The sequence below is a fragment of the Mustela erminea genome, chromosome 15 (assembly GCF_009829155.1).
Source record: "Mustela erminea isolate mMusErm1 chromosome 15, mMusErm1.Pri, whole genome shotgun sequence".
In the NCBI taxonomy this organism is placed as follows: domain Eukaryota; kingdom Metazoa; phylum Chordata; class Mammalia; order Carnivora; family Mustelidae; genus Mustela; species Mustela erminea.
The window spans coordinates 8,746,711-8,773,578 of NC_045628.1; the positions used below are offsets into that span (position 1 = coordinate 8,746,711).

The 26,868-nt window shown below is 41.6% G+C and overlaps 2 protein-coding genes across 12 annotated transcripts in view; both read right to left on the reverse strand.

Moving 5' to 3' along the window:
- ERCC5 (ERCC excision repair 5, endonuclease) overlaps window positions 1-12,852 on the reverse strand; it is a 30,025-nt gene extending 17,173 nt beyond the window's left edge. The window contains exons 1-8 of one of the 8 annotated variants that reach the window (XM_032315336.1): window positions 12,361-12,850; window positions 8,697-8,872; window positions 6,516-6,631; window positions 5,932-6,018; window positions 4,498-4,558; window positions 4,239-4,288; window positions 3,362-3,437; window positions 2,046-2,189 (exon numbers count right to left, since the gene is read on the reverse strand). In XM_032315336.1, coding sequence (XP_032171227.1) covers window positions 2,046-2,189; window positions 3,362-3,437; window positions 4,239-4,288; window positions 4,498-4,558; window positions 5,932-6,018; window positions 6,516-6,631; window positions 8,697-8,872; window positions 12,361-12,448 — 798 coding nt within the window. In that variant the 5' untranslated portion in view covers window positions 12,449-12,850. Of the gene's footprint in view, window positions 1-2,045; window positions 2,190-3,343; window positions 4,334-4,497; window positions 4,559-5,931; window positions 6,021-6,515; window positions 6,632-8,696; window positions 8,873-12,360 lie in introns of those variants that run through there. The other 7 variants (XM_032315335.1, XM_032315339.1, XM_032315337.1 and 4 more) reach the window with 7 other exon arrangements.
- Window positions 12,853-15,689: 2,837 nt separating this feature from the next.
- BIVM (basic, immunoglobulin-like variable motif containing) overlaps window positions 15,690-26,868 on the reverse strand; it is a 40,102-nt gene continuing 28,923 nt past the window's right edge. For 3 of the 4 annotated variants that reach the window (XM_032315345.1, XM_032315346.1, XM_032315347.1), the window contains exons 7-10: window positions 22,701-22,833; window positions 21,094-21,180; window positions 18,343-18,439; window positions 15,690-17,358 (exon numbers count right to left, since the gene is read on the reverse strand). In XM_032315345.1, the coding sequence (XP_032171236.1) occupies window positions 17,068-17,358; window positions 18,343-18,439; window positions 21,094-21,180; window positions 22,701-22,833 (608 nt within the window). In that variant the 3' untranslated portion in view covers window positions 15,690-17,067. The remainder of the gene's footprint in view (window positions 17,359-18,342; window positions 18,440-21,093; window positions 21,181-22,700; window positions 22,834-26,868) is intronic. The other variant, XM_032315348.1, reaches the window with a different exon arrangement.

Here is a 26,868-nt window from a genome sequence, read left to right on the forward strand (position 1 = left end):
TCCAGTTCTTCGTTTCAGCTCCGGTCATGATTTCATGGGTTGTGAAATCTACAAGCCCTCGGGGCAGGAAGTCTGCTGGAGGATTCTCTCCCTCTGCCCCTTCCCCTGCTCATACTCTCCCACACGCACTCTCTAATAAATAAATACATCTTAAGAAAAATATATCCAAATAAAGTGCCTAGCACAGTCCTTGACCCATAAAGACACCTAATAATTCATAGCAATCACAATTATTAATGATAATCATGAACATTTATAAAGCATTTGCCATGAAGGCGTTCTTCTAGGAGCTTTTATGTGTATTATCCCATTTATTTCAAACACCCCATGAGACATATGTCATTGTTTCCAGTCTACAAATGAAGAAGCTGAGACAAACAGGTTAACTAACCTCCCTAGAGTTACAAGGCTACTAAGTAGTAGATGTGGAGTCAAAAACTGGTTGCCAATCCTACACTGCTTCTATTGCTCCAAGTTATTACTTACCATCATTACTATTCTCAATATCGATTTGCCCAGTGTACAGATGATACAAAGGTCCAACGTGAATGACTCAGACCATGCCTTCCCTATCAGAATTACAGGTTCCATGGGCTGCTAAGCCACACTACCTTCTTCCTTACCATCTACCAATCCCAAGCTCCACGGTGATGGGAAGAGAAAAGGCAACAAATCATTAGGGACCATCTCCCTTCTTCCCATGCCTTCCCAATGTTGTTTACATAACCCAAATTCTACTTCCTCAAAGGCCAGCCAGAGAGCCTTTCATACTCGAGAAATAAAGTGCCTGATACACATACTAAACCTGGATTTTTTCCCCTGAAATGAAAATGAATTTACCTCTGTCCTTCCTATATCACTTCTGTGCACCTTAGCATTTTCCTATATTCACACATTGTTCGTGGAAAAACAAAGGACTGATAGGGAAAGAAATTGGACCTGTCTGCCTTTTTCATATTTTGGTATCAATTTAGGAAATGTTCAAAAGTTTGTAGGAAAAAACCACTACATCCATTCATTAGGAACAATGCTACTGCAAAACATATATTCTGTCCTACAGTGAATTAGAGAATGGCGTGAGAATAGGTGGTAGCAATAGAAAGGAAAACAAAGCTCATTCACCTGCTAAAAGTAGTAGTAATTAATGGTATAGCATGATCAGGAGACAAGGCCTGACCCCAACTCTGCACACCACCTGCTCCAACTTTCTGTGGCTGTAGAGCCAATAGCAGATGCTCCAAATTGAAGAATTTACCACTCAACCCCCTATGGCCACTGTCTAGAAAGAGGAAGAGAGAAGGTGATGGTCCAACTGCATTTCTAGGTCTACACCCAAAACAAAGAGACACCTGGAATTTTAAGTTAGATTAGACTCTATATTACTATTAGTAATCTTCAGACAAGGTATATTATGGGTTAAAAAAAAACTTTCATGAACTAACCTAAGAATTGAACCCCTAAGCATCCACTGAGCACTTACTATGTGAAAGATACTGAACTAGGTGCTGAAAATACAGAAGTGAGAAAAACAGGCACATCTGCATGCTAAGAACCATAGACATTACAGGGTGTTATGAGAACACAGAGCAGGAGTTTTTTTATTATAGTGTTTTTTTTTTTTTTTAAGACTTATTTATTTTGGAAAGAGAGAGAGAACACACACGCAAGGGAAGAATGAGAGGGAGAGAAAGAATCTCAAGCAGACTCCACGCTAAGCATGGAGCCTGAAGCAGGGGCTCAATCCCATGACCCCGAGATCATGACCGGAGCTGAAATCAAGAGTCAGAACCTTAACTGAATGAACCACCCAGGCATTCCAAGACCTGGTCTCAAGTGAAAGTCAAAAGACTTCTTTGAAGAAACGTGTAAGGTCAAACTTACAAATATATGATGCCTCTCAGGATCTCTGAGACACAAACGACGTTTACTCAAAACAGAGACCATGTAAGTAATACTTATCGATTTCTTTTTTTCTAATAAAAAATTTTGCTAAAGCTCTAAGCATGAGCACATTCTAAGCATTAATGTGCTGTTGTATGTTTTACCTCTGGCATTGCTTCAAATAAGGTTCGTCTTCGCTTGGTAAATTCCTTCATGTCAGTCAAAATTTCGTGCTTTATTTCAAGAGGCAGGCTGCTGAAGTCTTCAGACTCAATATCTATGGCATGAGGATTATGAAAGAACTCTTCCTGCAAAGAGTAAAAATGTAACCATGAAATTTACATTGTGTACACTTCCTCTATTTACCCTGATATTTACTACTGATGTAAGTTTATTGAATTTATGATCGTTCTACAAAATCTACAACAGACTAAACCCAGTTGCACATAATCTGCAACAAGTATCAGTGAACAGGCAGATTAGGGAAGAAAGCCATCCATCCACTGGCTCACTCAAAAGAAAAAACACCTATCAGACACCCCAAACGTGCCAGGCACTGTTCTAGATGCTAGGATATCGTGCCAGATCAAGTCCCTACTCTCAGGGGTAGAGTAAGACATAGAATAACCAAATAAATAAACAAATGAACAAGAAAATAAAGCAGGTTAATCTGATAAGAATAAAAAATGACGGTGAGCAGAGACTTGAAAGACACCAGCGAGACTGATCACGACATCCCAGGCTGCAGGAACAGCAAGTACCAGAGCCCTACGGTAGGGATGAGCCTTAGGAATTTGAAAAATATCTGTAATTCTCATAATGAGTTTTGTTTTGCTCTTAACCTATAATCAAAAGTGAAGACAAGTGAGAAATTCACAGGCATGAAAAAGGATAAACTGGGGCGCCTGGGTGGCTCAGTGGGTTAAAGCCTCTTGTCTTCAGCTCAGGTCGTGACCCCGGGGTCCTAGGATCAAGCCCACATCGGGTTCTCTGCTCAGCGGGGAGCCTGCTTCCCCCTCTCTCTCTGCCTGCCTCTCTGCCTCCTTGTGATCTCTGTCAGTCAAATAAAATCTTTTAAAGAAAAAAAAACAAAAAAAAACAGAAAAAGGAAAAACCTTTTCTAAATTTTAACTAATCACTGAAAGTACTTTAAAACTCTTCATTAGTAATACAATTTGCTTTCCCGTAGGTAGGTATGTTGTATGTATATGGGCAAACCAGCCAGCACTTAGGACAGTCATGCTCAGAACATCCCACGCTTTCGCTATACGAAGGGAACACCTTAATGCTCCATCAGCCCTATGAGGAAGGCATCATTATGATTTTTGTTTCACAAAAAAAGGAGATGGGGATGGGAAATAAAGCTTAGAGAAATTAATTTGTCTAAGATCACATGGCTAGTGTACAGGAGAGCCCGTACTTAAAGGCAGGGCTTTCTGACCAAAATGTTCAGAGTCTTTACCATGTTCACAGTCTTTACCATGATTGCTGTCATTTTCTGAATTAATAATGCAGAACCTCTACAAGTTGAAGGATCTTGAGGTTGTAGCTCAAGTCTTTCTCCAGATGCACCAAATTAGGAACATAAAAAAACTAGTTAACTTGGGAATCAAAGAATATTATCCACTATTAAAAAACTTGAAAAAAAAACTCTAAAAACTTGTATATTATAGTACCACCTCAATTTGTACAAATGTCATTCATTAAAATATGTGTGGGGGTTGTTTTAGGACCGCAGGTTCTCTGACCCCTCTTTCCACCTAATCCCCTCCCCTTAATTAAGGGCTGGGCTCACTGACCAACTTCTCACAGACAGAATGCGTAGGAAGGGGGGCTGTGCTACATCCGAAGCTGGCCAGAAAAGACTACGGGGTCCCGCTGGGCACCTGCTCTCGGGATGCCTGTCCATGGAACACAATACCATGCCGTGAGGGAGCCCAAGCCACACGGAAAAGCCACAGGCAGGTGTTCTGACAACTAGTGCCAACCACCAGACGTGGGAGGGGACTCCAGCCCCAGCTACAATCGGCCTGCATTTACAAGGGAGCCGTGCAGAGAGGACTGCCTCACTGAGCCCAACAATCCCCAGAACAGTGAGAGGATGATAACAACCATTTTCATGCCACCACGCGACACAGCAATGGGTAACTGGAACAGAAGCACAGACATACGTTTACATACATATGCATACATGTACTCCTGACATGCATACATGTACTAAAATACACACGTGGATATTCAACCATAAGGGGTGGGGGGAGAATGGGCTAATGCAGACGAAAATGTTACTTGAAGTTATTTATAGGTGGTACGTTTTCTGAATTTTTATAGAAGTACATATTACTATTTATACTTACCTATTGTTTGTTTCGTTGGTTGGTTGTAAAAGATGGCTTGTTCTGGATGTCTAGACACACACAAAGGCAAATGCCATACAAATGTGTATGGGTCCCTGGGTATTTGTACAGATATACATATGCACACACATACACACACAGCACAATAAAGAAGGTGTGTGTCTGTATTTTACCACGAACTTCATACCACATTTATTCATTTTCATGTTGTTCATTTCAAATAACAATATACTCTGAATTCAAAAATTACGTTAAGTACCTGTAATGCCTGTTTTTGACTCATTCTTTCTTGCCATTCTCTTTCATCTTCTTCTTCTGAACTGAAAGTCAAGCATATATTTACAGTATCTATGACTTAATGACAACTTATAAAAATATCTCTGGAGGCAAGGGGCCACTAGTTCTAGGGGCTACGATGGTGAATCAGATGTTATGAAACACACCCTCATTATTCCCACAGTTGGGAGGGGAGCTGTGCCAGGGAGTGATTACAATATGTTCTGATGACATCCATCACAAGGGGGCATCAGCATGCTCAAAGTAGAGTAAGGGGAGTCACCCCTCTCTAATCGGGGTGCAGGGGGAGGTCTGTAAAGTTTCTTGGAATCTCTGGCAACTGCACTGCTTGGACTTAGCTGCAAATAAGAGAGAGGTCTAGTTGTAGGGTCTGGGGAACGTTCATGGAGACAAGTGTTCCAAGCAGAAACAGTGTGTTCCATAAACATCTGGAAACAAGGGAAAAGAAAGCCTGCCTGGAGATGGCATAAAGAAGGCCTGATAATGACAGAGGGCTTGGTAAGGTTGGAGAAGCATGTGATTAAGGGGCTAAAATTCTATCCTAAAGAAGTTAGAAGCTAGGAAGTATTTCAAGCTCTGAAATGACATTATCAGGTTTGGGTTTTAGCAGATTCTACACCACAAAGCAGAGACTGAACTTGGTGAGTAGGAGTTCCAGCAAAAGGGGAAGAGCAAAGACCAAGACAGAGAAAGAAGTGTGAAAGCCTTTCTGATACAATGAAAGGTAGCAATGAAAAGAAACAGAACTGGCCTGATTCAGAAGCCACTTGGTGTCTCAGGAGCCCCTGGGAAAGGAATGTGGGCAAGTGGGGGCACAGACACACTGCCGGGCCCCCTGCCTGCATTTCAGCCACAGAAGCAGCTGAGAGTGAACAGCGAACTAGAGAAGAGTCCACAGAGGAGCCTGGGAAAGAGCAGCCAGAGAGGGTCCCAGACAGCCAGACAGCAGGATAACACAGGTGCCGAGTCACGTGCAGCGAAAAAGTACAGTAAGCTGATGCCTGCAAAGTGTCTACTGGATTTAGCAAGGAGGAAGTTGTGTGTGGTCTCGCCATGTGCTGGTGAGAGACAGAAGACACAGGCTAAGAAACAGGCAGAGATAGCATGTGTAAGCAACGGAGAGGAACGTGAAAATCCATTCGCTTCAGGAATCACACACGAATGGTGCTACCACAGGGCCTGCAGAATGAAGAGACAAAGGAGCAGAAACTACCAAAACACAAGGACAAGGGAGTTACAAAACAATTTAGTGTTTGAAAAACACTCTAAAAGTTGTCGAGAATACATTTGCAGATGCATTAATTCCCACATGCCTTATCATGTAGCTAAAAACACAAAGGTCTGAATCTGTCTGAAAACACAGACAATTACTATTTTTAAATAGTTAAACGTTTACCTGTTTTTTTCTTCCTTTTGTAAAGGTGGCAAAACATAGATGTCATCTTCTCTCTGAACTTGAGTAAGACTGGGGAGCGCTTCACCTCTGAAAAGCACACACAGGGGTAAGCAGAGGTGATGGGAATCAGGACGCTGAGTGAGGAAGACTCCCCTACCCATTACACAAGCCGGCTGAGGGGGTGAGAAGGGGAAAAACACGGGGCTGTAATAGGTTTCTCCCTGCCGCCCGGGCTGCCCAGGCCGCTGCTGTGGGAAGCCAGTGAGGCCTTGAGAGAAACGGGAAGCTCACTGCGGCTCCCCGCACCTCAGCCAGGGCCTCAACTGCAGGCAGGGAGATCCGCCTTACAAAAGTACAGTGTGGGCAATGCAACACTACGGCTTTTCTCTCTCCGTATCTAAGCTGACTCTCACCGAACAGGGAATTTGCACAACTTCCAAGAACTGGGTCAAATGGACAGCCCCTTACCCCTCTGATTTCACTGTGTTTTTTGCCGAGTTAAAATCAGGGAAAGGGAACCACAAGAACCCAAGGCAAAAGTTAAAAGCGTTTAATCTTTAAAATGAATGGAATTTGCCTCTTGCCTTTTGCTTTTCAAGGCAGTTTTGATAGCCTGTCTTTTCAAAAATGTTTTCAAAAGCTTCTCTGTAGTTTTTCTGGAGTCAGTGGCTGCCAAATCCTTTCTGTGCCTTCTCTTAGCCTGTGAAAACAAAGGACACAGGATTCTGTTTCAGGGTATTAGTATATTAAAAACATTTCTGTGACTTTTTTCCATAGCATTTGGTTTGTCTGAGTTTTCAGGCTACGACTGCTTTAGTATTTCCTCCCAACTGTCGCATCAGTGAGTATGTGCAGGTTTCTGCTACGCAAAGAACATGGAATCTCCATCTGCCTACTACTAAATGGACGGGCTAGGACACAGTATTTGACAAACTATTAATTTACTTTCAGTTTCTTTTAAGTAGACTTTCATGTCCCCAAGAAGCCTATAACTTAATAATATGTAATTGAGTAAATGTTTCTTAAAAGGGATTATTAATGTATTCTTTAAAATTGTCACTACTGTGCCAAAACCAATTTCTGATATTGGTCTTTATAAAAGTACATTAGTTGGGGCACCTGGGTGGCTCAGTCAGTTAAGCATCCGATTCTTGACTTCAGCTCAGGTCATGATTTCATGGGTTATGGGATCAAGCCCTATGTCGGGCTCCATGCTTGGCGGGGAGTCTGCTTGAAAATCTCTTTCCCTCTGCCTCTGCCCCTCCCCCTGCTCCTTCTCTAGCTCTCTCTCTCCCACAAAACATAAAAATAAAAATAACAGAATACATTACTTACATGTCACTATGTCCCTCGACATTTAAGATTATATCAAAAGAAATTCTCAAATGTATTAGAAGTGTCTTGTAAGAAATGTCCATGTAGGAAAAAATCAAACACTCTCCATGCTGATGGTAGAATATAAGGAAGAAACACCAAAACATTCTTTTCCTTTTTTAAAAAATTAAGATATAACTGACCTATAACACTGTGTACAAGTTAAGGTGTACAACGTGTTGATTTGGTGCATTTACATATCACAAAATGACTACTACAATGTTAGCTAACACCTTTTAGGTAGGGCTGGGGAAGTGGGGAGATGTTGCTTCCTTGTTAATAAATGAATTCTGGAGTTCTTTTTTCCTGTCTATTCCTTCCAAGGAGTACCTGATAGAATGTGCGTTTGATAATTTAAAACAGCAACAGGCAAGTCTAGACCTCTTCCTGAGGGAACAAACGTCCCCAAGCATTTACCGATCCTTACTTTTACCCTACATCCTCACTTAGTTAGACAATGTCTATCTGGGACTATGAAGTAATGGGCTGGCATTTTCAACACGTAACAGTCCTACAACCAAATGGGTGCTGTCACTTGGAGGGGGTACACAATTACTCCAAAGTTCACAACTTTGTTCCAACACTGTTTTAACCTACTTTCAGAATAAAGAAACTCAATGTTACTCTTTTATATCCTGGCCATTTTCCTTCCTCAATAATCCACATTAGTCACATCTAGCACCACATAAAATCTAATTACTCTTTAAACACTGAGGACCCGCGATCTCAGATTCAAGGAGGCATGCTCTCCAACAGGCTATCATGCTCGGCAGCATAGCTGAAACATACATAGAACACCTGAGAAGATACTCTACGAGGAAAACTCGAACTTCTAAGAATTTTAGTAGGTTTTTGTTTTTAAAATTTTATTTATTAGAGAGAGAAAGAGAGAAAATTTCAGTAGTTCGATTAAAAGCTGAATTGTATCGGAACGGCTAGGTGGCTCAGTCGGTTAAGCTGCTGCCTTTGGCTCAGGTCACAATCCCAGGGTCCTGGGATGGAGTCCCGCATCGGGCTCCTTGCTCGGCAGGAAACCTGCTTCTCTCTCCACCTCTGCCTGCCGCTCTGCCTCTTATGCGCATGCTCTCGCTCGCTCTCTCTCTCTCTCTCGCTCTGACAAATAAATAAATAAAATCTTTAAAAAAAATAATAAAAATAAAAGCTGAATTGTATCATTGCATCCAGGACGTAGTCTCACAAATAATCCTTTTTTTAAAGGAAAAAGTGTGACTGTTCAAGATAAACTTAAAAAAAGCTGAAATTTAGTTGGATATATGTCAAAATAAGTCTTGGCTTCCAAAATTCTAAAGAGAAAATTAAAATTCTACATGAAGTTTTCCTTCCTTCTAATAACGCAGAAAGAAAAATAAACAAACAAACGTGATTCTTACCAAGGTTTGTTTCTTCAACAGCGGAGCATCCCCATCAAACACAAAAATAGGACGAATTCGAAAAAATAAGAGTTTGCAGAGCCGATGAAACAAAGTGAGAAGATGGGCGTTTTCTATTGAGTTTCCATGGCGATCCCGGACTCCTCTTAGTGCCTGGTTTAACCAAATGCTGATATCTGGTAGAATTGTTAAAGGAAACTATTTTGGCATTTCTTCCCTCATCACCATGATTTCAACTTCCCAAAAACTGATATCATCTAAACATTAAAACTAAGTCCTCATCACAGTTCATGTGGAATTGGAAAAATGTTAAGCCCTGACGGAATCTGCCTAAAAACTGTTAACGTTATTTGAATCCCTGTAATTACTTCACAGACTACAGCGTTACATCAACAGATGTGTCCTTTAAAAAATCGAATTGCAGGGGTGCCTGGGTGGCTCAGTGGGTTAAGCCTCTGCCTTCAGCTCGGGTCATGATCCCAGGGTCCTGGGATAGAGCCCCATATCGGGCTCTCTGCTGGGCGGGGAGCCTGCTTGCTCCTCTCTCTCTGCCTGCCTCTCTGCCTACTTGTGATCTCTCTCCCTCTGTCAAATAAATAAATAAAATCTTAAAAAAAAAAATCGAATTGCAGGGGCGCCTGGGTGGCTCAATGGGTTAAAGCCTATGCCTTCCGCTCAGGTCATGATCCCAGGGTCCTGGGATCAAGCCCCGAATCAGGCTCTCTGCTCAGCGGGGAGCCTACTTCCTCCTCTCTCTCTCTCTCTCTGCCTACTTGTCTGTCAAATAAATAAATAAAATCTTTGGAGCGCTTGGGTGGCTCAGTGGGTTAAAGCCTCTGCCTTCAGCTCCGGTCATGATCCCAGGGTCCTGGGATCGAGCCCAGCATCGGGCTATCTGCTCAGCGGGGAGCCTGCTTCCCCTCCTCTCTCTCTGCCTGTCTTTCTACCTACTTGTGATCTCTCTCTGTCAAATAAATAAATAAAATATTATATATATATATATATATATATATAAAATCTTTAAATAAAAATAAAAAATCTAATTGCAAACAGTTGCTTCTTTAAAAAAAAAACTAATACGTCCTACAGAATTTTAGCAAATTATCACATCTCTCTGGAAACTAGTTTGGCAATTCATAGAAAAAAAAAAATGTAAAAACCAGCATTCTATTTTACTATTTCTATCTCCAGACAATTATCAGAAAATCATCACCAATTTACAAAAAAAGTTACTTCTAAGAATGTTTGCAGTGATGAAAATATGAGAAACGATGTAAAAGTTTTCCAACAGGTCTTTACTTAAACTAAATTGTGATATACCAATTTGCTGGAATATCAAATAGCCCTCATAAAAGGAAGCTACAGAATCATCTATAGTGATAAGAAAGACAGTCACAAAATATTAAAGGGACACAAAACAGGTTACAAAACTATGGAATGCATAATTACGTTTTATAACATGTGATATGTTAAATACAAAAAACTAGAAGTTCAGATGCCAAAATATTAACAACAGTTAGCTCTTCTGTAATTATAAGGAATTAATGTTTCCTTGGAGCTTCCTTATATTTAACTTTTGTAAAAAGTGCTTCTTACCAAATTATTTCATATTCGTCCATAAGAGGAATGCGGCGACACTGGTTCTCCCGCTCTCAGTCTCTTCGTCCCCTCCTCTAACTCACCACTCACGCGCGACATCAGCGGAGTTCTCCTGGAGGCCCTCCCCTCCTCCTGCTGTACTGGCTCCCCAGGCTACCTGAGCACCGCACACCACAACTTCCCCATGTGTGCCGGCTGCCCCCCGAGGCTCCATCCTGAGTCCCAGACTAGATGGCCTAGACTGTATAAATAAACAAGGCACTCACCTATAGATGGGTTAAAAAAATATATTTTAGGGATCCAAGAGTAAGTTATGAACCTAGTATATAATGGATAATTTCTTAACAAATAAGGCCAAAAATGGGATATAGATCAGATATTTGAATTCGAATTCCCATGAAAACGAAACAAAGCAAAACCAATTATAAAACAGCAATCAAGTATTTTTACATATATATTTATACAGATAAATACATATGAGATTGTAATTATCACAGGAAGATCTTTGACATCCTCTTTAAATGATTTGTTCTTTCAGAAAAACTTAATAACCTCATGAAAATTACTTCCCGTCCCAAAAGAGCTCCTGAGTCATCTAAAAATAGATAATCTAAATTTTAAATTAAATGCTTTAACTTCCTTACTTTGGACAACTTCCTAAAAAATTAGAATGCTGAACTTCACGCATCACCTTAAAGATTTTACAAATTACTCATTCTTCATCGGGGTTACAACATAAAATGCCTAAGTCTTTGCTGAGGTTTGAAGGGCTGCTGTTCCTGAACACTGGGCTTGCTCCTTCGCGTACAGGTCCATAAAGAGAATCTTTAGAAAGCCGGGATTTGAAGAACCACTAGAGGGCAGCAATGGCACACGTGCCCCGCCCCCCGCCCAACGCACGCGCACACACACACACACACACACACACACACACACTTTTCCTCTCCCTACACAAGGTATCACGCATAAAAACTTTCAACCAAGCCAAAACTCATTATAGATGCATTTCAAGATTATTCATACCGAAGAAAATGCCACCACCATGTACACTTTCTTTGAAAAACTGCCAGTGTCCCATTATGTATAAGTCGTCTCCATAGCAAACAATGGTTCCTCTCTCAGTGGCTCCCTGCGCAGAAACCCCACCTAGTCTCAAAGTGCATTTCCCACCAGCAGCAGTTACCCGCACGACACTCTTCCCCACCTCGCTCAGAACTCCTCGGCTCCCAGGTGCGCACGCAGGGAACTGGCCTAAGCTACCACCCGCTTCCAGAACTGCCACTCAAAAAGGAGGAGATGGAGGAGATGGAGGAGAAGGCTTCATGAATACAAAATGACCAAATTTCAGAGACCGTATTCACACATTTTGATAAAGGAGAAAAACATTTCATTCCGAAAACACCAAACCAGCCAGACGTAGACACAAAGGACCGTCCTTTAAAAGTCCATCCCAGAGGCTGGGAGGAAACAAAACGAAACACTGTGGACCTTCTGAAATCTTCCTGGTGTGGCACATCAGTTTCCTACTCCAAAACTCACAATCAAAATAAATAAATAAATACATAAGTTACTTTTTACAAAGAGAAAAGGTCGAACACCTGCCCACGCCATCCTCCCAGCGAACGCGAGCGGCGCCGGACTCGGGGCAGCGGGCAGAACGGCGGCTGGGGGTCCGCCTCGCCTTCCCCGAGCTGACCTCCCGGGAGGGAGGACACCTGCAGGCTGGGCGACGTCAACGGAGCTCCTTTTCCTTACGTGACTCCTTTATTCCTCACACCAACCCCGTGCGTAGCGACGACGATCACCCCCACTTTGCAGACGAGGGAACGAAAGGGGCGTAAAACGCTGCCCCTCGGCGACCAACCCCGGGGACTCCGGCCCAGCGCGGCGTGACCGCAAGCGGGGACCGGCAGACACTCCGAGAGCGACGACGTCGGGAAGGGGCTGCTCCTACCACCCCGAGGGGGACTGTCATCTGACCAAGGCCACTCTGCGCCCAGGGGGAGGCCGCGAGGGAGTAAACACCCGGCGCGCATCCCGGCGCCCCGGAACACGTGAAGGATACCCACGGCGAGGATCTTCCCTTCCAGCGTCTCCGGGCTCACCTGCCGCCCGGAGCCCTCCAGCAGCTTCCACAGCCCGTGCACCCCCATGAGGTGCCCGGCGACAGTCGAGGGCGGGGTCGCGCGAGGCCTTCTATTCCAGTTCTACCGCAGCCTGCACCACCGCCGGGCCCGGCAGGGCTCCCCCTGCTCCCGCCCGGGGAAGGCGGAGACTGACTCAGAACCCGCGGTTTTCCAGGGACACCGGCGCCGGCGAGAACCGTACTTCCCGGCGGCGGACGCTGCCTCCCGGAAGAAAGGCAGGACCAGACAACGGCCGGCGTCGGAAAGGAGCGAGTCCTCCTCAAGCCCAAGCTTTGGCCCAAATGTAAACACTCTTAACGGAAGAGCAGGCTGACAGGACAGCGCAGGCGAGATAAACGGCCGGAAGACGTTCCCCCGACACGGCCTGATTCTTGAGTTAGTGCGTTAACCCACGCGAAATGGGGCCGCTCGGCTTCCGTCAAGGACGAGGCTCAAGCCGGAAGTCCCGCCTCACGGCGTGACGTATATTCGCTGCGCCTTTCCATTCCTGAGGCGAGGGGGCGGATCGGTCCGTGCGTCTGTGTCCAGTTATTCCCGGGCTCGCTCCACGCTGGCGCTCTGTCGCAGCCACGCGCCGCAAGTATACGCAGAGAGGCTTCTTGCTGAGGTGACAGTTTGCGGCGTCTCTTCTGCGTTTCAGTCTCTCCGCACCAGCCGCTACTTCTGCACTCTCAATACCCAATGTTTTACGTGAGAGGCGGCGACAGAAAGGTGGATGCTTTGCTGGTGTTTTTAAGTCAGTAAGTGTTTTGTCTGATAACCTGGAGGAGCTGGATGATAATAGGGCATCATCTTAAGTTAAGCAACTTTTAAAAGCCTTTACTCTTGAAGTATAGTTCGGTTTTCTCTGGCGTCTAAATGTAGGATTCCACGGCTTGTAGGTCAGAAATGGCAAGAAACTTCATTATCGGAGTAGCTTTGGGGAAGGCGCCCGAGAACTCTCGGGCGCAGAGTCCGATGGCGGCCACACCACCACGTCTTAGTGTTCAGTGTTGTTACGTAACGTTTGTTCCGAACTGGTTTCTTCCTCTGCAAACTGAGCACGAAACCAGTTTGGGCAGACTTTGAGCTAGGTTGGGAGGTGACGTGTGCAGACCATGCATCACTGCTGTTCATTAAATGACAGCCGTGTCATACACACTGGTTCGGCTTTGAAGTACTGAAACGAAATTCAAGCTCAGTGGAAAGGTCTGATTTAAATGAGGTGGTTTTGTTCAAGGAGCCCTTTATGACAGAATATCAAATACTAGTTTTTAGCAAAACCATTGCACAAAGTGCTTTTTTTGCATTTTCTCCATCTATGGAGTCATTCCCAAAAATAGTTACTAGTTGTATTTTACAGAGTTTAATAAAATTGCTTATTCAGTTTTTGCCAGTCCCACTTCCCCCGACACATACACACACTCGACACTAGCAGGTATTCCATAAATACTGCCTAAATGACCTCTTTTAGCCTCTAGTGTAAAGCTGTCCCTTGAATCTCGCACCCTCCTGAAAGAATTTCCTCCCACCTCAGGCAGCCATTGGTCCAAACCCAGTCTGAGCCGCGTAATAACCCTGTGTTGGTGGGCTCAACTGCACTCAGCTCCAAAACTGATTATGTTAAAGCCCTAACCCCCATCAGAACGTGGTGATGGGAGATGGGCCTTTTAAAACTGATTAATTTAAAATGAGGCTGAGGGTGAACCTAACCCAATCTATTGTCCTTATGAGAGAAAATTTGCGCGCGCAGAGGGATGTGTGCACAGAGCAAAGACCCTGTGGGGACATAGCTAGAACGTGGCCATCTGCAAGCCAAGGAGAAAGGCTCGGGAAAAACCAAACCGTCAACATTCTGACCTCAGACTTCCAGCCCCCAGAGCTGTGAGAAAATAAATTCGGTTCTTAAGCCCCCCAGTCTGTAGTATTTGTTATAATGGCAAGTTTCTTCACCAATGAGAGTCTGTAAAAAAAAATGGAGATGCCAACTTCTTCTTGGGGTTGTTCCGAGATCAGTGATTTAATATGAAACACCTAATGGGTAATGGTTTCAAACTAGTTTGCTGCGTGAATGACTGAGGGAGAAGATGCTGTGGGTAAAACTTATACACAAACAGTGGATCCTAGGGCAACTTGCCTGCGCCCCTTTAGTGTCTGGGAAAAAGCAAGTTTGGATGTGTTTCAGCTGCTGCACCAACCTGGCCTCCTGATGGGCCAGCATAGTAGTGGGGAAAGGAATAGTTTCAGGATTTGATCCAAATGAACATTTTTTTTTTTTTAATGCCTACGAGCTGGGTAAAAACAAATAGCCAATGTAGGCATTTGAGCATTATGAGTGCTTTTAAAGCCAGAGCAACATGTCTTGAATACAAAATATTCTTTTGAAGGAACAGTAACTAAGGGGTGTGTGTGTATATGACTTATAGCATCCTTTAGATGCTGCTTAAAGAGCTCTCAAGATTCTGAACAGAAATACACATCTTTTGGAGTAACAATTCCAAGCACTATCTGGAAAGCACCGTTCTAAACACTGTACATACATTCTTATTTATTCTTCAAAACACTTTATAAAATATATGCTATTATCCCCACCTTACCAATGAGAAAATAAACACAGAAACATTAATCTTAACTTGCCCAAGTGAAACAGCTATCTAGTCCAGAGCCAGTATTTGAACCTTCATTGCTTCTATGGAGACTCCTAAGAAGAGTTGACCAAAAAATCAAATATGACAGGAACATTACTAACCATAAAAGAAAAGTGTGCAGTAACTTGCACATAGTTTTTGGAAAATTAGTCTCTATAACCCTCATTCTGCTCTTAATAACAGCTGAACTTATATGTCAGGTTATTAAGTAATCACATATTTCAAGACTTTTATAAAAATTATTACTGGCCAATAGGCAATCTCTATAAATTCATCCTCTTTCGTAGGTGTCACTGTATTCTTTGTGTTGCATTTGTCTCCCTTCCTCTTGGTTCTTCCTATCTGCCTCTTCTCTGAAATGTTTCCTTAAACTCTATGAAATTGCTGATATTCAACTATGTTTGACCTATAAAAATGACAACTTCATTTGGTTCAAACTAATTAAATTTTCTATCTCAGAATCTAAAAGTATAATCATAATGTATATTGTTTCGTTGATTATAAAAGTCTGATACATGATAGTTTCTTATAACACACTACTCAGGAGCTGTTGTCACGTACTTCACACAGAATTCCAAGGGTAATCCCTACCTAAAATAAAGGTTCAAAACATCCACATCATTAAAAGTAGAAAACAAAACTTTATTTGATGAAAACTTCTTAAAAGTTCCAGTGTGAAGTAACAAAATCAACAACCTACAAATCTCTTTCAGTCCTTTGCATTTCACGCAAAATATTCTCTTCAGAAAAATGACCATTTCATAATATATATCCCTGTCTGTAGGCTAGGTATGTCTGAGTGGATAAATGGATATAAAATTCAAAAGAGAAGAAAATGAAAATATTTTAAAAATAAAAATCTGAACCCTCTTCTTGAGGTGTATTGCAATATGGTTACCAACATATTCAGCACCTTGTCATAATCAAGTTACTGATCTGAGTCATGGAACAGCCCCTGAAATGAAAGAACAAGTCATAGGTTGGCAGCAGAAGAAAAACTGACATCAACTAGAGAGGAGCTCAAATACATGAAATCCACTCTTTTGGAACTACTTAACACTCACTTCAAACAGCTAATTGTACAGATTTTTAAAAGAAGCAGCTCAGAGTTGGGAATATGGATATTTGCGCTCTGAGTGACATAACATTCCTAATGCATCTTTAATGCTGTTAACAACATAGGACTCCACGCTGAGGGACTAATCAAATATCACAAGATCTCAATTCACAGATTACCTTGGAAGTAGAAACTTTGGATCCCACTTGTTTTTTTTATTCTATCTCAAAACAAGGTTCATTGTAGAAAGAAAGCTCTCAAGACCTGAAAATCTTGCCAATATTGTACACTAAGATACCAAGTCAAAAAAAGTCAAGAATATCCTGAATCAATGCACCAATAGAAAAGATGACTTTCTTGAGTCTTCTCTTTTGCCTCTTTATTGAGGATCCTGAGAAAGTTAGTCAGGAAACAAATGAGGCGGGCAAGATACTGCGTACAAGTTAAAGAATTCTAGATTCACTAAATTTTAAATGAGCTTTACCATGAGAGGAAACTAGAAATCAACAGCCCCAATTTTGTTTAAAAGGGCAGATGGTGCCTTACATCTTGAGTTTAGGAATCAAACAGTCTGCAACAAATGTCTGGTGGTTAAGTCATAGGAAATAATTTCATGCTTAAGTATTGCAAATCATGATGCTATTAAGTAAATTTGTGTTTGATTTCTTTATATGCAATTTGTTGGATTTTGTAAAATTGTCCATAATGTTTGCATACTCTTAACTTTAAAAGGACAATAATCTGTGCTTATCTGCTTATGTATCTGAAATCTCCCATCATAATCATATACAAGCTTATTTACTGGAGAACTACAAGGGTATGTTTTATACCACAAGATCAGTTCCTATTTAGTGTAGACTTAATAAAACTTCTACTGTCTTAATGCAGTCTTGTATAGACCAGTCATGTGTGTAACACAAAATTTTCAGAACCCAGCATGGTCAATCATTCCCATCATAATCACTGTAACCCTGATAGCCACTGTTCCTTCTCTCATGGATACTGGACATCTTTTTCCATGCTGAGTCCTGATGGAAACTGGCACTGAAAGACCGGCCCAGACGCCCATGCTGCTTCTTGGAGATATTATCTTCACTCTCCGATTTGGCAATGCCCTGGGCATGTGTTGGCTGTGATTCTTGTCTCACTGTTCCAAATGGAAAGTTCCAAAGGCCAAATCTTTGCCAATTAAGTCTCTGGAATGCTATGATGCAATGCAAATTTCCCCCAACCTGAGAAGAAAAAAAAGTTGGGTTAAGAAAATAAAAGGAATTATGCTTATAATGTGGGTTTCTATGATTTCCCTTATTTTTCCTCCTTCACCTGCCTCAAAACAGACATCACCAGATCGCCTTAACCTGCATCTTTCTTGACCAGCTGCCTTTACAAGAATGTAACAGTTCCCCTCATTTGCCTCTCCACCACTCACACACACTGTTACCTCCCTATTTGCCTAACCCAAACTCCAAAATTTGGGGCGCCTCGGTGGCTCAATCGATCAAGCAGCCAACTCTTGAATTCAGCTCGGGTCATGATCTCAGGGTTGTAAGTCTGAGCCTCACATCTGGCTCTGCACTCAGTGCAGTTTACTTGGGATTCTCTCGCCTTCTGTCCTTCCGCCCCGACTCACGCTCACAAATAAATAAATAAATAAATAAAATCTTCAAACACCAAGATCATTCCTCTTCCAGTCTCTTCTATGTTCTTGATGTTAGTCGTATCATATCAGTGGCATATCAATCCGCAGAATCTACCTTTCCTTGCGAATCTCCCCCAGCTACCTTGTGCACACATGGCTCTGCCTCCTGGCCACAGTTCACAGGGCTCAGGAGGGAACACCTGACCCCAACTACGCCAGAGGCAGGTTGAGTCTCAGTCTAAATGGCTCATCTGAAAGCGAGATATAAGTTGAAGTTCCTGATCTTTTGGAAGTCAATAATCAGATAAGAATAGCATACAACTCCCAAAAGAATGAGACAAGTTAGCTCCTTGGCCTCTGATAACATTCTTTAAGCTGATACCAGTCTGTTTTGAATCCAGGTTATAGTCTTTGCTTTTCATTCCAAAGATACTCCTCTGTCCTAAAATTAATTCTCGCTTTTCTATCTAAGATAATCTGAAGTGGATTTCCATTATTTACAACCTAAAGAGTGCTGAATAGTATACTGCATACTGGCTGGCTGGGAAATAATCTTCAAATACTATTGTGTTCTTACCTTTTTTGTTTTTCGATACTGCAGCCCCCTCTCCAAGTGTCGGATGTCTAGATATTCTGGATTTTGAGTGTTGAGATCAGTAACAATATCTGCCCACCTATAGTGAAAAAGGAAGGATAAAGCACATTTTAAGTACAAAATACCACTGTAATAGAATGTTTTTAGAAGATGTTATTTAATTATTTATTTGAGAGAGAAAGAGACCACATGAGTGGGGCAGAGGGACAAGCAGACTCTGCACTGAGTGCAGAGCCCAATGCAGGACTTGATGTCATGACCCCGAGATCACAGCCTGAGCCGAAATCAAGCATTAGACGCTTAACCCACTGAGCCACCAGGTGCCCCTGTAATGGAACTTTTCACATGAGCAATTTGCTACAGTATTACCATGACAATAATTCTCTTGTCAAGGTTGTTCTACCTACTAAGCTTTAGTTCTTTTTTTTATGACATTTCTGTTTAACCAACTACTGCCAAGATTCTGGGTTTTAAAATGGCTACTTTCACAAAGAAATACATATGTATCAACCTGTTTGTTACATGACATCCTGCAGGCTAGAGTAGAAACAGTCCATATTTCCTTTTTAATTAAAGTCAAGTTTTCAAAAGATTTAAGTTACATGAGGGTGCCTGGGCTGCTCTGTCAGTTGAGTGTTCCACTCTTGGTTTTGGCTCAGGTCAGGATCTCCTGGTTCGGTGATGGCCCCACCTCCAGCTCCACACTCAGCTCAGTGGGGAGTCGGCTTCCCCTCTCCCTCTCCCCTTACCCCTCCCTCCCACCCCTACATGCTCACACTTTCCTCTCTCTCTCTCTCTCTCTCCCTCTCTGAAATAAATAAATCTTAAAAAAAAAAAAAGTTAACGTGCATTTATTCACAGACAACATGACTGATTGTATAGAAAATCCAAACAACTACAAATTACTTTGGATTATAAAACTACTATTGAAATTAATGTGTTTGATAAAAATGTGGTATTCAGGTCCTATGTATATAAACAAATTGTATTTTTGTACACTACCAGAAAAGAATTAGGAACTGAAATTTTTGAAGGAAAGTGCCAAAAGGTGCAAACTTCCAGTTATAAGATAAATAAGTACTAGGGATATAATGTACAACATAGTGACTTCAGCCAACACTGCTCTATGATATATAGAGAAGTGGTAAGAGAGTAGATCCCAAGAGTTCTCATCACAAGGAGGACTTCTTTTTAAACCTGTTGTGGCCATCATTTCACTATATATGTAAATCAGACCATCATGCTGGACACTGTTAGCTTATATAGTGGTATGTGCCAGTTATTTCTCAATAACTAGAAAATAGACACATTTTTCTAAATAAAACTTTTTAAAAACCAGTTTACAATACCATTAAAACACTTAGGGATCTGTACAGCATGGCTGTACTTAATACTGTACCATACTATACTTATACTATACTTAATACTGTACCATATACTTGAAAATCACTAAAAGAGTAGATCTTAAGTATTATCACCACATACACAGAAAAGGTAACTATGTGAGCTGATGGATATGTTAATTAAGACTTGATTGCAGTAATCGTTTCACAAAATATACATCAAATCAGTACATTGGACACTTTAAATATATACAGTTGTATTTGTGCATTATACCTCAATAAAGCTGGGAAAATTTTTTTTAAAAAGTAAAAAAAAAGGAATAAAATATCAAATATTGTTGAAGATATGAAGAACCACCAGACTGTCCATACAATGCTGGTGGGAGTATAAAATGGTACAACCCCACAGGAGAACATTCACCCAGTTTCTTAAATACGCATCCACCCTATAATCAGCAATTCCATTCCTAGGTATCTACCCAAGAGAAACAAAACATAGAAACATGTCCTTAAAAAACTTGCACAAGAAAATGTGGCATATCCATACAGCAGAAAACTATTTGGCCGTATAAAGGAATGTAGTTCTGGTCCATGCTACAACACAGATGAACGCTGAAAACATTATTCTGAGTGAAAAAAAACAAAACCACACAAAAGGCCACACGTTTTATGATCCCATTTATATGAAATGTCCATATTAGGCAAATGCACAGGGATAGAAAGTAGATCAGGGGCTGAGGGGAGGGGGCTGGGGAGTGACTGCTAATGGGTATGGGGTTTCTTGTGGGGGTTATGAAAATGTCCTGGAATTAGGTCATGGGGACTGATGCTCAACTCTAAATATACTAAAATCCACTGAACATTTTTTACATTTTTAAAGGGCGCACTTTATGGTATGTGAATTTTATTTCAATGAAGCTGTTACTTAAAAATTTTTTAAAGACATGTACATTAATGTTCCCAACAGCTTCACCCACAATAGACCACACTTAAAACAATCCAAATGGTCATCAACAGGGACACAGATAACAAACTACGATATACTTACGGTACCTAAAACCACTCGGCAATAAATAAAGAAGCATGACATGCATGACAAAGTGGATAATCTCACAAGGCCAGACAAGAAAGAATATTGTACGACTCCACTGACGTGAATTTCAAGAACATGCAAAGCAATTCCACAGTGATAGAGGTCGTCTCTGGGGACTAACAGGAAAAGAAAATGAGGGTACTTTCAATGCAATGAAAATCTTCCTTATCTTGACTGGGGTGGTGATAAACAAGTATATTCAGTTACCAAAATCCACCTAATGACACAATTAAGATCTGTGCATTTCACTATATTAAATCTCACCTAAATTAAAGAGAAAATGGGAAATTAACATACTTTTTACAGTGAATAGCAGGATGTTTTCTACTTGATTCTCCAATTAAGATCCAATATTCTACTTCTTGTGGTGAGAGGGGGCCCCTGCTAAATATAAAATTCATTCATAGTAAGCTTAATAAAGGCCATTCACTCCTTTGAAAATATCGCTTCAGCTATGTTAATAAAAGATATACTAATGTTTATTCAAATACGACATTCATTAATGCTAGAATAAATACTGGAGTTTAGGTTTGAACAAATTTCTTAAGGCCATTAAAGAGAAAGCATAAATTACACTTAGGTTTTAATCTCTATTATAAAATATAGGACTAGAAAAAAAAAAAAACATACCTCCTCTCTCAGCATCTAAAACGAAGAAAAACATCCTAGCATGCTACCAGCATTCTCCAGCCACTCATCTCCTTTCACCGTGCATTTAAAAAGTTTCAAAAGGCGATCTCCGGGCACATGGGTGACTCACTGGGTTAAGCCGCTGCCTTCGGCTCAGGTCATGATCCCAGGGTCCTGGGATCGAGTCCTGCATCAGGCTTTCTGCTCAGCAAAGAGCCTGCTTCCCCTTCTCTCTCTGCCTGCCTCTCTGCATACTTCTGATCTCTGTCTATCAAATAAATAAATAAAATCTTTAAAAAAAAAAAAAGGCATTCTAAAAATAAAACCCTAAAGTATACCAATGCCCTAATCCCACCTCTGGAAACTAATCCAAGTAAGTCTGGAGTCAAGCAAGGGGAGGGATCTGCCCAGCTGTAAAGGTATCCAGGTGATCGTTAGAGTATGGTACAGAGGTGTACCATAATGGGTACAGAGTAGGAGGACCTACTGTTGCACGTTTTATATTTGATAGATGTCAGGAGTAAGGTGAAGTTGTAGAATGAGACCACAGAAGAAACAACATACTTCACCTCCAGAGAGATGAATAAAACATTTCAGAATTTGGAGAGATCAAGTAGTTTCCCTGTTGTTCCTCATTCACAAAAATACAGTGGTCAGCTTCCTGGATCTCCCAGGTCCCAGGATCCTGTCCCAGGATCCTGCAATCCCACAGCGCCTTGAGAGGGGAATCATGTTGCATGGCCTCCAGCCTCAAAGAACCCATCCTACCGCCAGATGACCGAGCCATGCTCTCCCTGCCTGACCCTCAGGTCTCACTGAAAGAGCAGTGCTGCCCCTTCCTCCTCCTGAAGTACCAAGGCCACTCTCCCAGGACAAAGGAGGCCACACTGACAAATTCCACATTTTTTCACTATGAGGAAGGAAGAGGCTGCTTAATGGACTGAGTTGGGACGATTTTTTGATACTAGACTCCATAATTCATTTTCCATGTGGCACAACGGATGAAAACACCACGACATAATACGTGAAGTCCTACGCAACCATTTTACAATAAACATTAAGAGTGAGTCTTTCAAAAGTCTTTCCCTTTATGAGTCTGAACAACAGTATCTAAGTGGAAATATAAATGAAGAGTCTACCATTAAAAAAAGAACAGTCTAACTTGATCTAAAGAAACCAAATCTTCCAATTGCTGAGCAACTAAATATTTCTTAAATGCTTTCTACCACATATTTTCTTGGGGAATTAGTCACAAAAGATATGTAAATGCTTACCTGAATGCTTTATTAGCTTTCACAGGGGTTGCTTCAAAGCCAATTGGACAAAAATAATGATTTTGGCAATGATAGATATAAGCCAGCGATTCATCTTTCAATCCATGAGTTAACTTCGACAAGGCCCCTGAAGCTACACAAAACAAAAGCAAACAAACTGAAGAACCATAAAACACTGTCAATGCTTTACACGAACAACTAGTTAAGGACTGTAAGATGTGACTCGGAACACACTGACATTGCTGAGGAAGAGTGAGAAACTATTGACAGACACAAAAAATATTAATACATTTACTTTCAGTTTTACCCTTTTGACTGAAATTCAGATAAACTGAGCAGCAAACTAAAGATCTGAACGAAGCCCTTGTTTATCAAAACCTCCTAATACCACATACTTGTCTACAGGATTTAATTACCACATAAAACCCAATACCTAGTGTATACAACAATGGTTTCAACTTTTCTGGTTGTGCACATCTGTCACTGGAGATGTCTGAAGAGACATGCCCATGAGAAGCACTTTTGTTCACAGACTATATAGACTACTGTCTAATATGACTTCGTAAAAGATATGCAAACGGTAAGAATTTTTTAATTAAATTAAAATACTGGCATTCTAGCATGTTCTTCCCATTCCACAGTGGTCATCTTGCACAGCTCCGGTGGTATGTACACTGATGTGGATGGGTAAATATAAACTCTAGATAAGACACAAACCCCCAAAATGCAACACACACTTTAGTCTTTCTACAGAAGCTACCCAGACTAGAGGGACAGCTTTCATAAGCCAAGTGATGAGATAAGAACATCTCTCAGACAGGCTGCTCATACCACAGAATCCTCTTATAACCGTTCCTCCTTTTAGACTTCCCACAGCTCTATTAGTTGTGGAGTCACTTCAAAAGTCTTACCATAAGCAGTAAGTCTTTACCAGCACTCGATACTCAAACCCATTAAGTGAGGTTTCATTAACTTGCATCCCCTGGAAGAAACTGAATTATTCATGAACAAATAGCCCGTTAAAACTAGAAATCCTAAAAATAGGCGAAGTCGATGAAAGGTGGCAATTTACGATTTCCCTGATTGACCTGCCCGCCACTGACATAGCTGAAGACCAGTAAGAACAGCAGGTCAATGACTGCAGCAAAGCTAAGGCAGCAGGACGCCACCCCACCCCTCGCAGACACCGGGATTTGTGAGCTGCATGGGGATAACATTTCTAGCTTCAATTCCTTCTCCAAGGCTTTCTCGAGGTCTTCCCCGTAGACTTTTACTTCATGGCCTACCACCAGGACATATCTGCATGGCAAGGTGAACTTTTCCACTAAAATTTCTATTTCATAATGACAAGTGATAAATCTTTCTGCAGCTTTTGGTTGACTTCCCTCGGCAATTTAAAAACGAACATCCAGGGCACCTGGGTGACTCAGTCGATGGGGCATCTGCCTTTTGCTTGGGTTGTGATCCTAGGGTCCTAGGATCGAGTCCCATGCCAGGCTTCCTGCTCTGTGGGGAGCCTGCTTCTCTCTCTGCCTCTGGCTCTCTGTCTCTCATGAATAAATAAAGAAAATCAAAAAAAAAAAAAAATCCACCAAAAAACAAAAAACTAACATCCAAGGGCAGCTCTAATGGGTGAACTAAAGTTCAGAAGAGGATCCTTATGTCATTACCATAGTTGAATGTCATTGTAGATAGGCTCCAGGATCGTGAGCAAATGTAAATGTTAGCATTTGGACTCCTAACGAATTCAATAATTACAAAAATAGTTATACATAAAACTGGTTTAGAAAAAACTCAACATCTTTTCAAAATTGTGAAAATGTCAAACACAAAGTTTTCCCAACTAACTAAAACTTTTACTAAATAAAGCTTATAATAAAAGGGATTTTTATTATAGCTTTTTAATGGATATCTTTAAGTATTTCACATTTTCCTTCTTTAAAGTCAAATGTAATACAAAACACCTGACTTCATTCGTGTGACTGTGAAGAGTAATGACTCTAATGTCCAGGAATATATTCAAAATCTTAGGGGCAAATGAGATAGGTAAGAAAATCTGTTCTCATTAACCTTCACATCTTTCTGTCTGCTGCACTCTTTTTTTTTTTTCCCCAAGAGTACAGGTGCTACAAACACTCTTTGACCATGTCCTCATTTTCCAGAATAAGACATGAGGCGGGGGTGGAGGGTTCTATGGAGTAAAAATTATGGGCTTGGTGCTAGTCAGGGATGTTCATGCTCTTTACTTCAAGGTTCTAATTGATTTAGATTAGGGATAACCAAAATTTTTTCTTAAAGGGCCAGAGAGCAAATATTTGAGGCTTGTGGGTCATGAGCTTCCCCGTACTAGTCCCCTCTGCCATTGCAGAACGCAGCCAGCCACAGGCAATGTGTAAGCAAATGGTTATGGCTGTGCCCTCGTCAAACTCTGTTTACAAAAAGGACTACAGTTTGATGACCCCTAATTTAATAATAATTTTCAAAGTTTTGGTTATAGAAACTTTCTGCAAGGGAAGTTGATATGGCAGGCCAGTGCATTAAAAGGCAAAAAGCCACGGCCAAAAAGGGAGTAGGAAACCTGGATGCCTAGTACTCTCCACTCTTAGCAGCAAGAGTGCCATGGAATTCCCCTGGCTCAGCTGAGCCCAGTTTGAAAATCACTGAATTTGCTATCAATGGAAGATCCATCTCTTGATAGAAAGACTACAGCCTGACACACAGGGCCCAAGGATCCCATTTGAGACTCGGTCTGGAGTTAAAGGAAAACTCCATTTAACTCAATGCAGTAAGAAATCTGTGAGCACCTACTAACTATACCACGAACGGCAGGAAAACAGGAGGCAAGTAACGCACAGTACCTTGACCGGCCCTCCCAGAATATAAAACAAGTAACTTCACTACAGAGTGTAATAGGACAGTACCACAGAAAAGGGATATAATTCATAGAAGAGCACATCGGATCAAGAAGGGTGGCATTCAAGACAGAACTTAAGGAAGTGGTAGGATTTCAACAATCCAGACAGAGGGAAAGCCAGGAGGAGAAAACGCAATCATCGCACGGAAGGGATGTAATCAGGGAACAGCAAGTGGGCTAGTTTAGAGCAGAGGGTATACGACAGCATAGCGCATCCTACCGTAGGGCACCCTCAGAATTTCAGGATAAGGTCAAAAAAGATCCCCCTCTGAAATAAAAGACAGTAAACACAGTATTTAATACATTAAGGTCGTCATTCAAGGAAGTACTAGGCAGGAGAAGGCACAAAAATGTGTTACTGATAGAAAAGAAATTCAGCACGATGCTTGGCCTAACCCAGAGCATTTCTCAAAAATTCAAAACCTCAGGACAAAGCAACCTCTTCCAACTGCAGGCCGGGCCTGATCTGTATGGTGCACAAGGAGAAAAGAACTAGCAGAATCAGCTGGCCCGCTATCCAGCAAGGAGGAGCACACCTCCTGGGCCACCAGCAAGAGAATTCTGGTCCCTTTGGTTATATATTCCTCACTCAAAGTTAATATACAAACAACATTTTGGTATTCTTTGAGTCTGTTTAATGCAAGTTTGTTCTATAGAGCCTGATCATCTATAGGGAAACTATAGAGAATTCTGGAAGAATGTATCATAATGTATTTTACACCTTCAAGGACAAAAACCAGATTCTTTAATCCAGAAACATAACATTATCCTGCAAGGCTCGTCCTCCTTTGACATATTTTAAATACAACTGGTCCATGTAGGACAGCAGTGGAAGATGCACTGGCTTTGAATGATGCTAAGGATTTTATGCTTTAAGCAAGCACTGGAGAGCTCCTAAAGTAGAAGGATCTGCCAGCACTGCACATTGAGAAGTGCCACGGTGTCTAATAAGAACTGGAGAAACGAGGGGATGAAGGAAACAGATTATTACTGTGGAGCCACCTGAGACATGCTAAGGCACTGTGGTAAGCTCATAAGTGGCCACAGTGAGGTTATATATGTATCCTATTGGGAAAGGGTAGAGGTAGCTATTCTTGGTTAAGCAGAACTAAGGAGTATAATACATACTACAATAAAAATGAAATACATGGGGGCACCTGGGCGGCTCAGTGGGTTAAGCCTCTGCCTTCAGCCCGGGTCATGATCTCAGGGTCCTGGGATTGAGCCCCGCATCGGGCTCTCCACTCAGTGGGG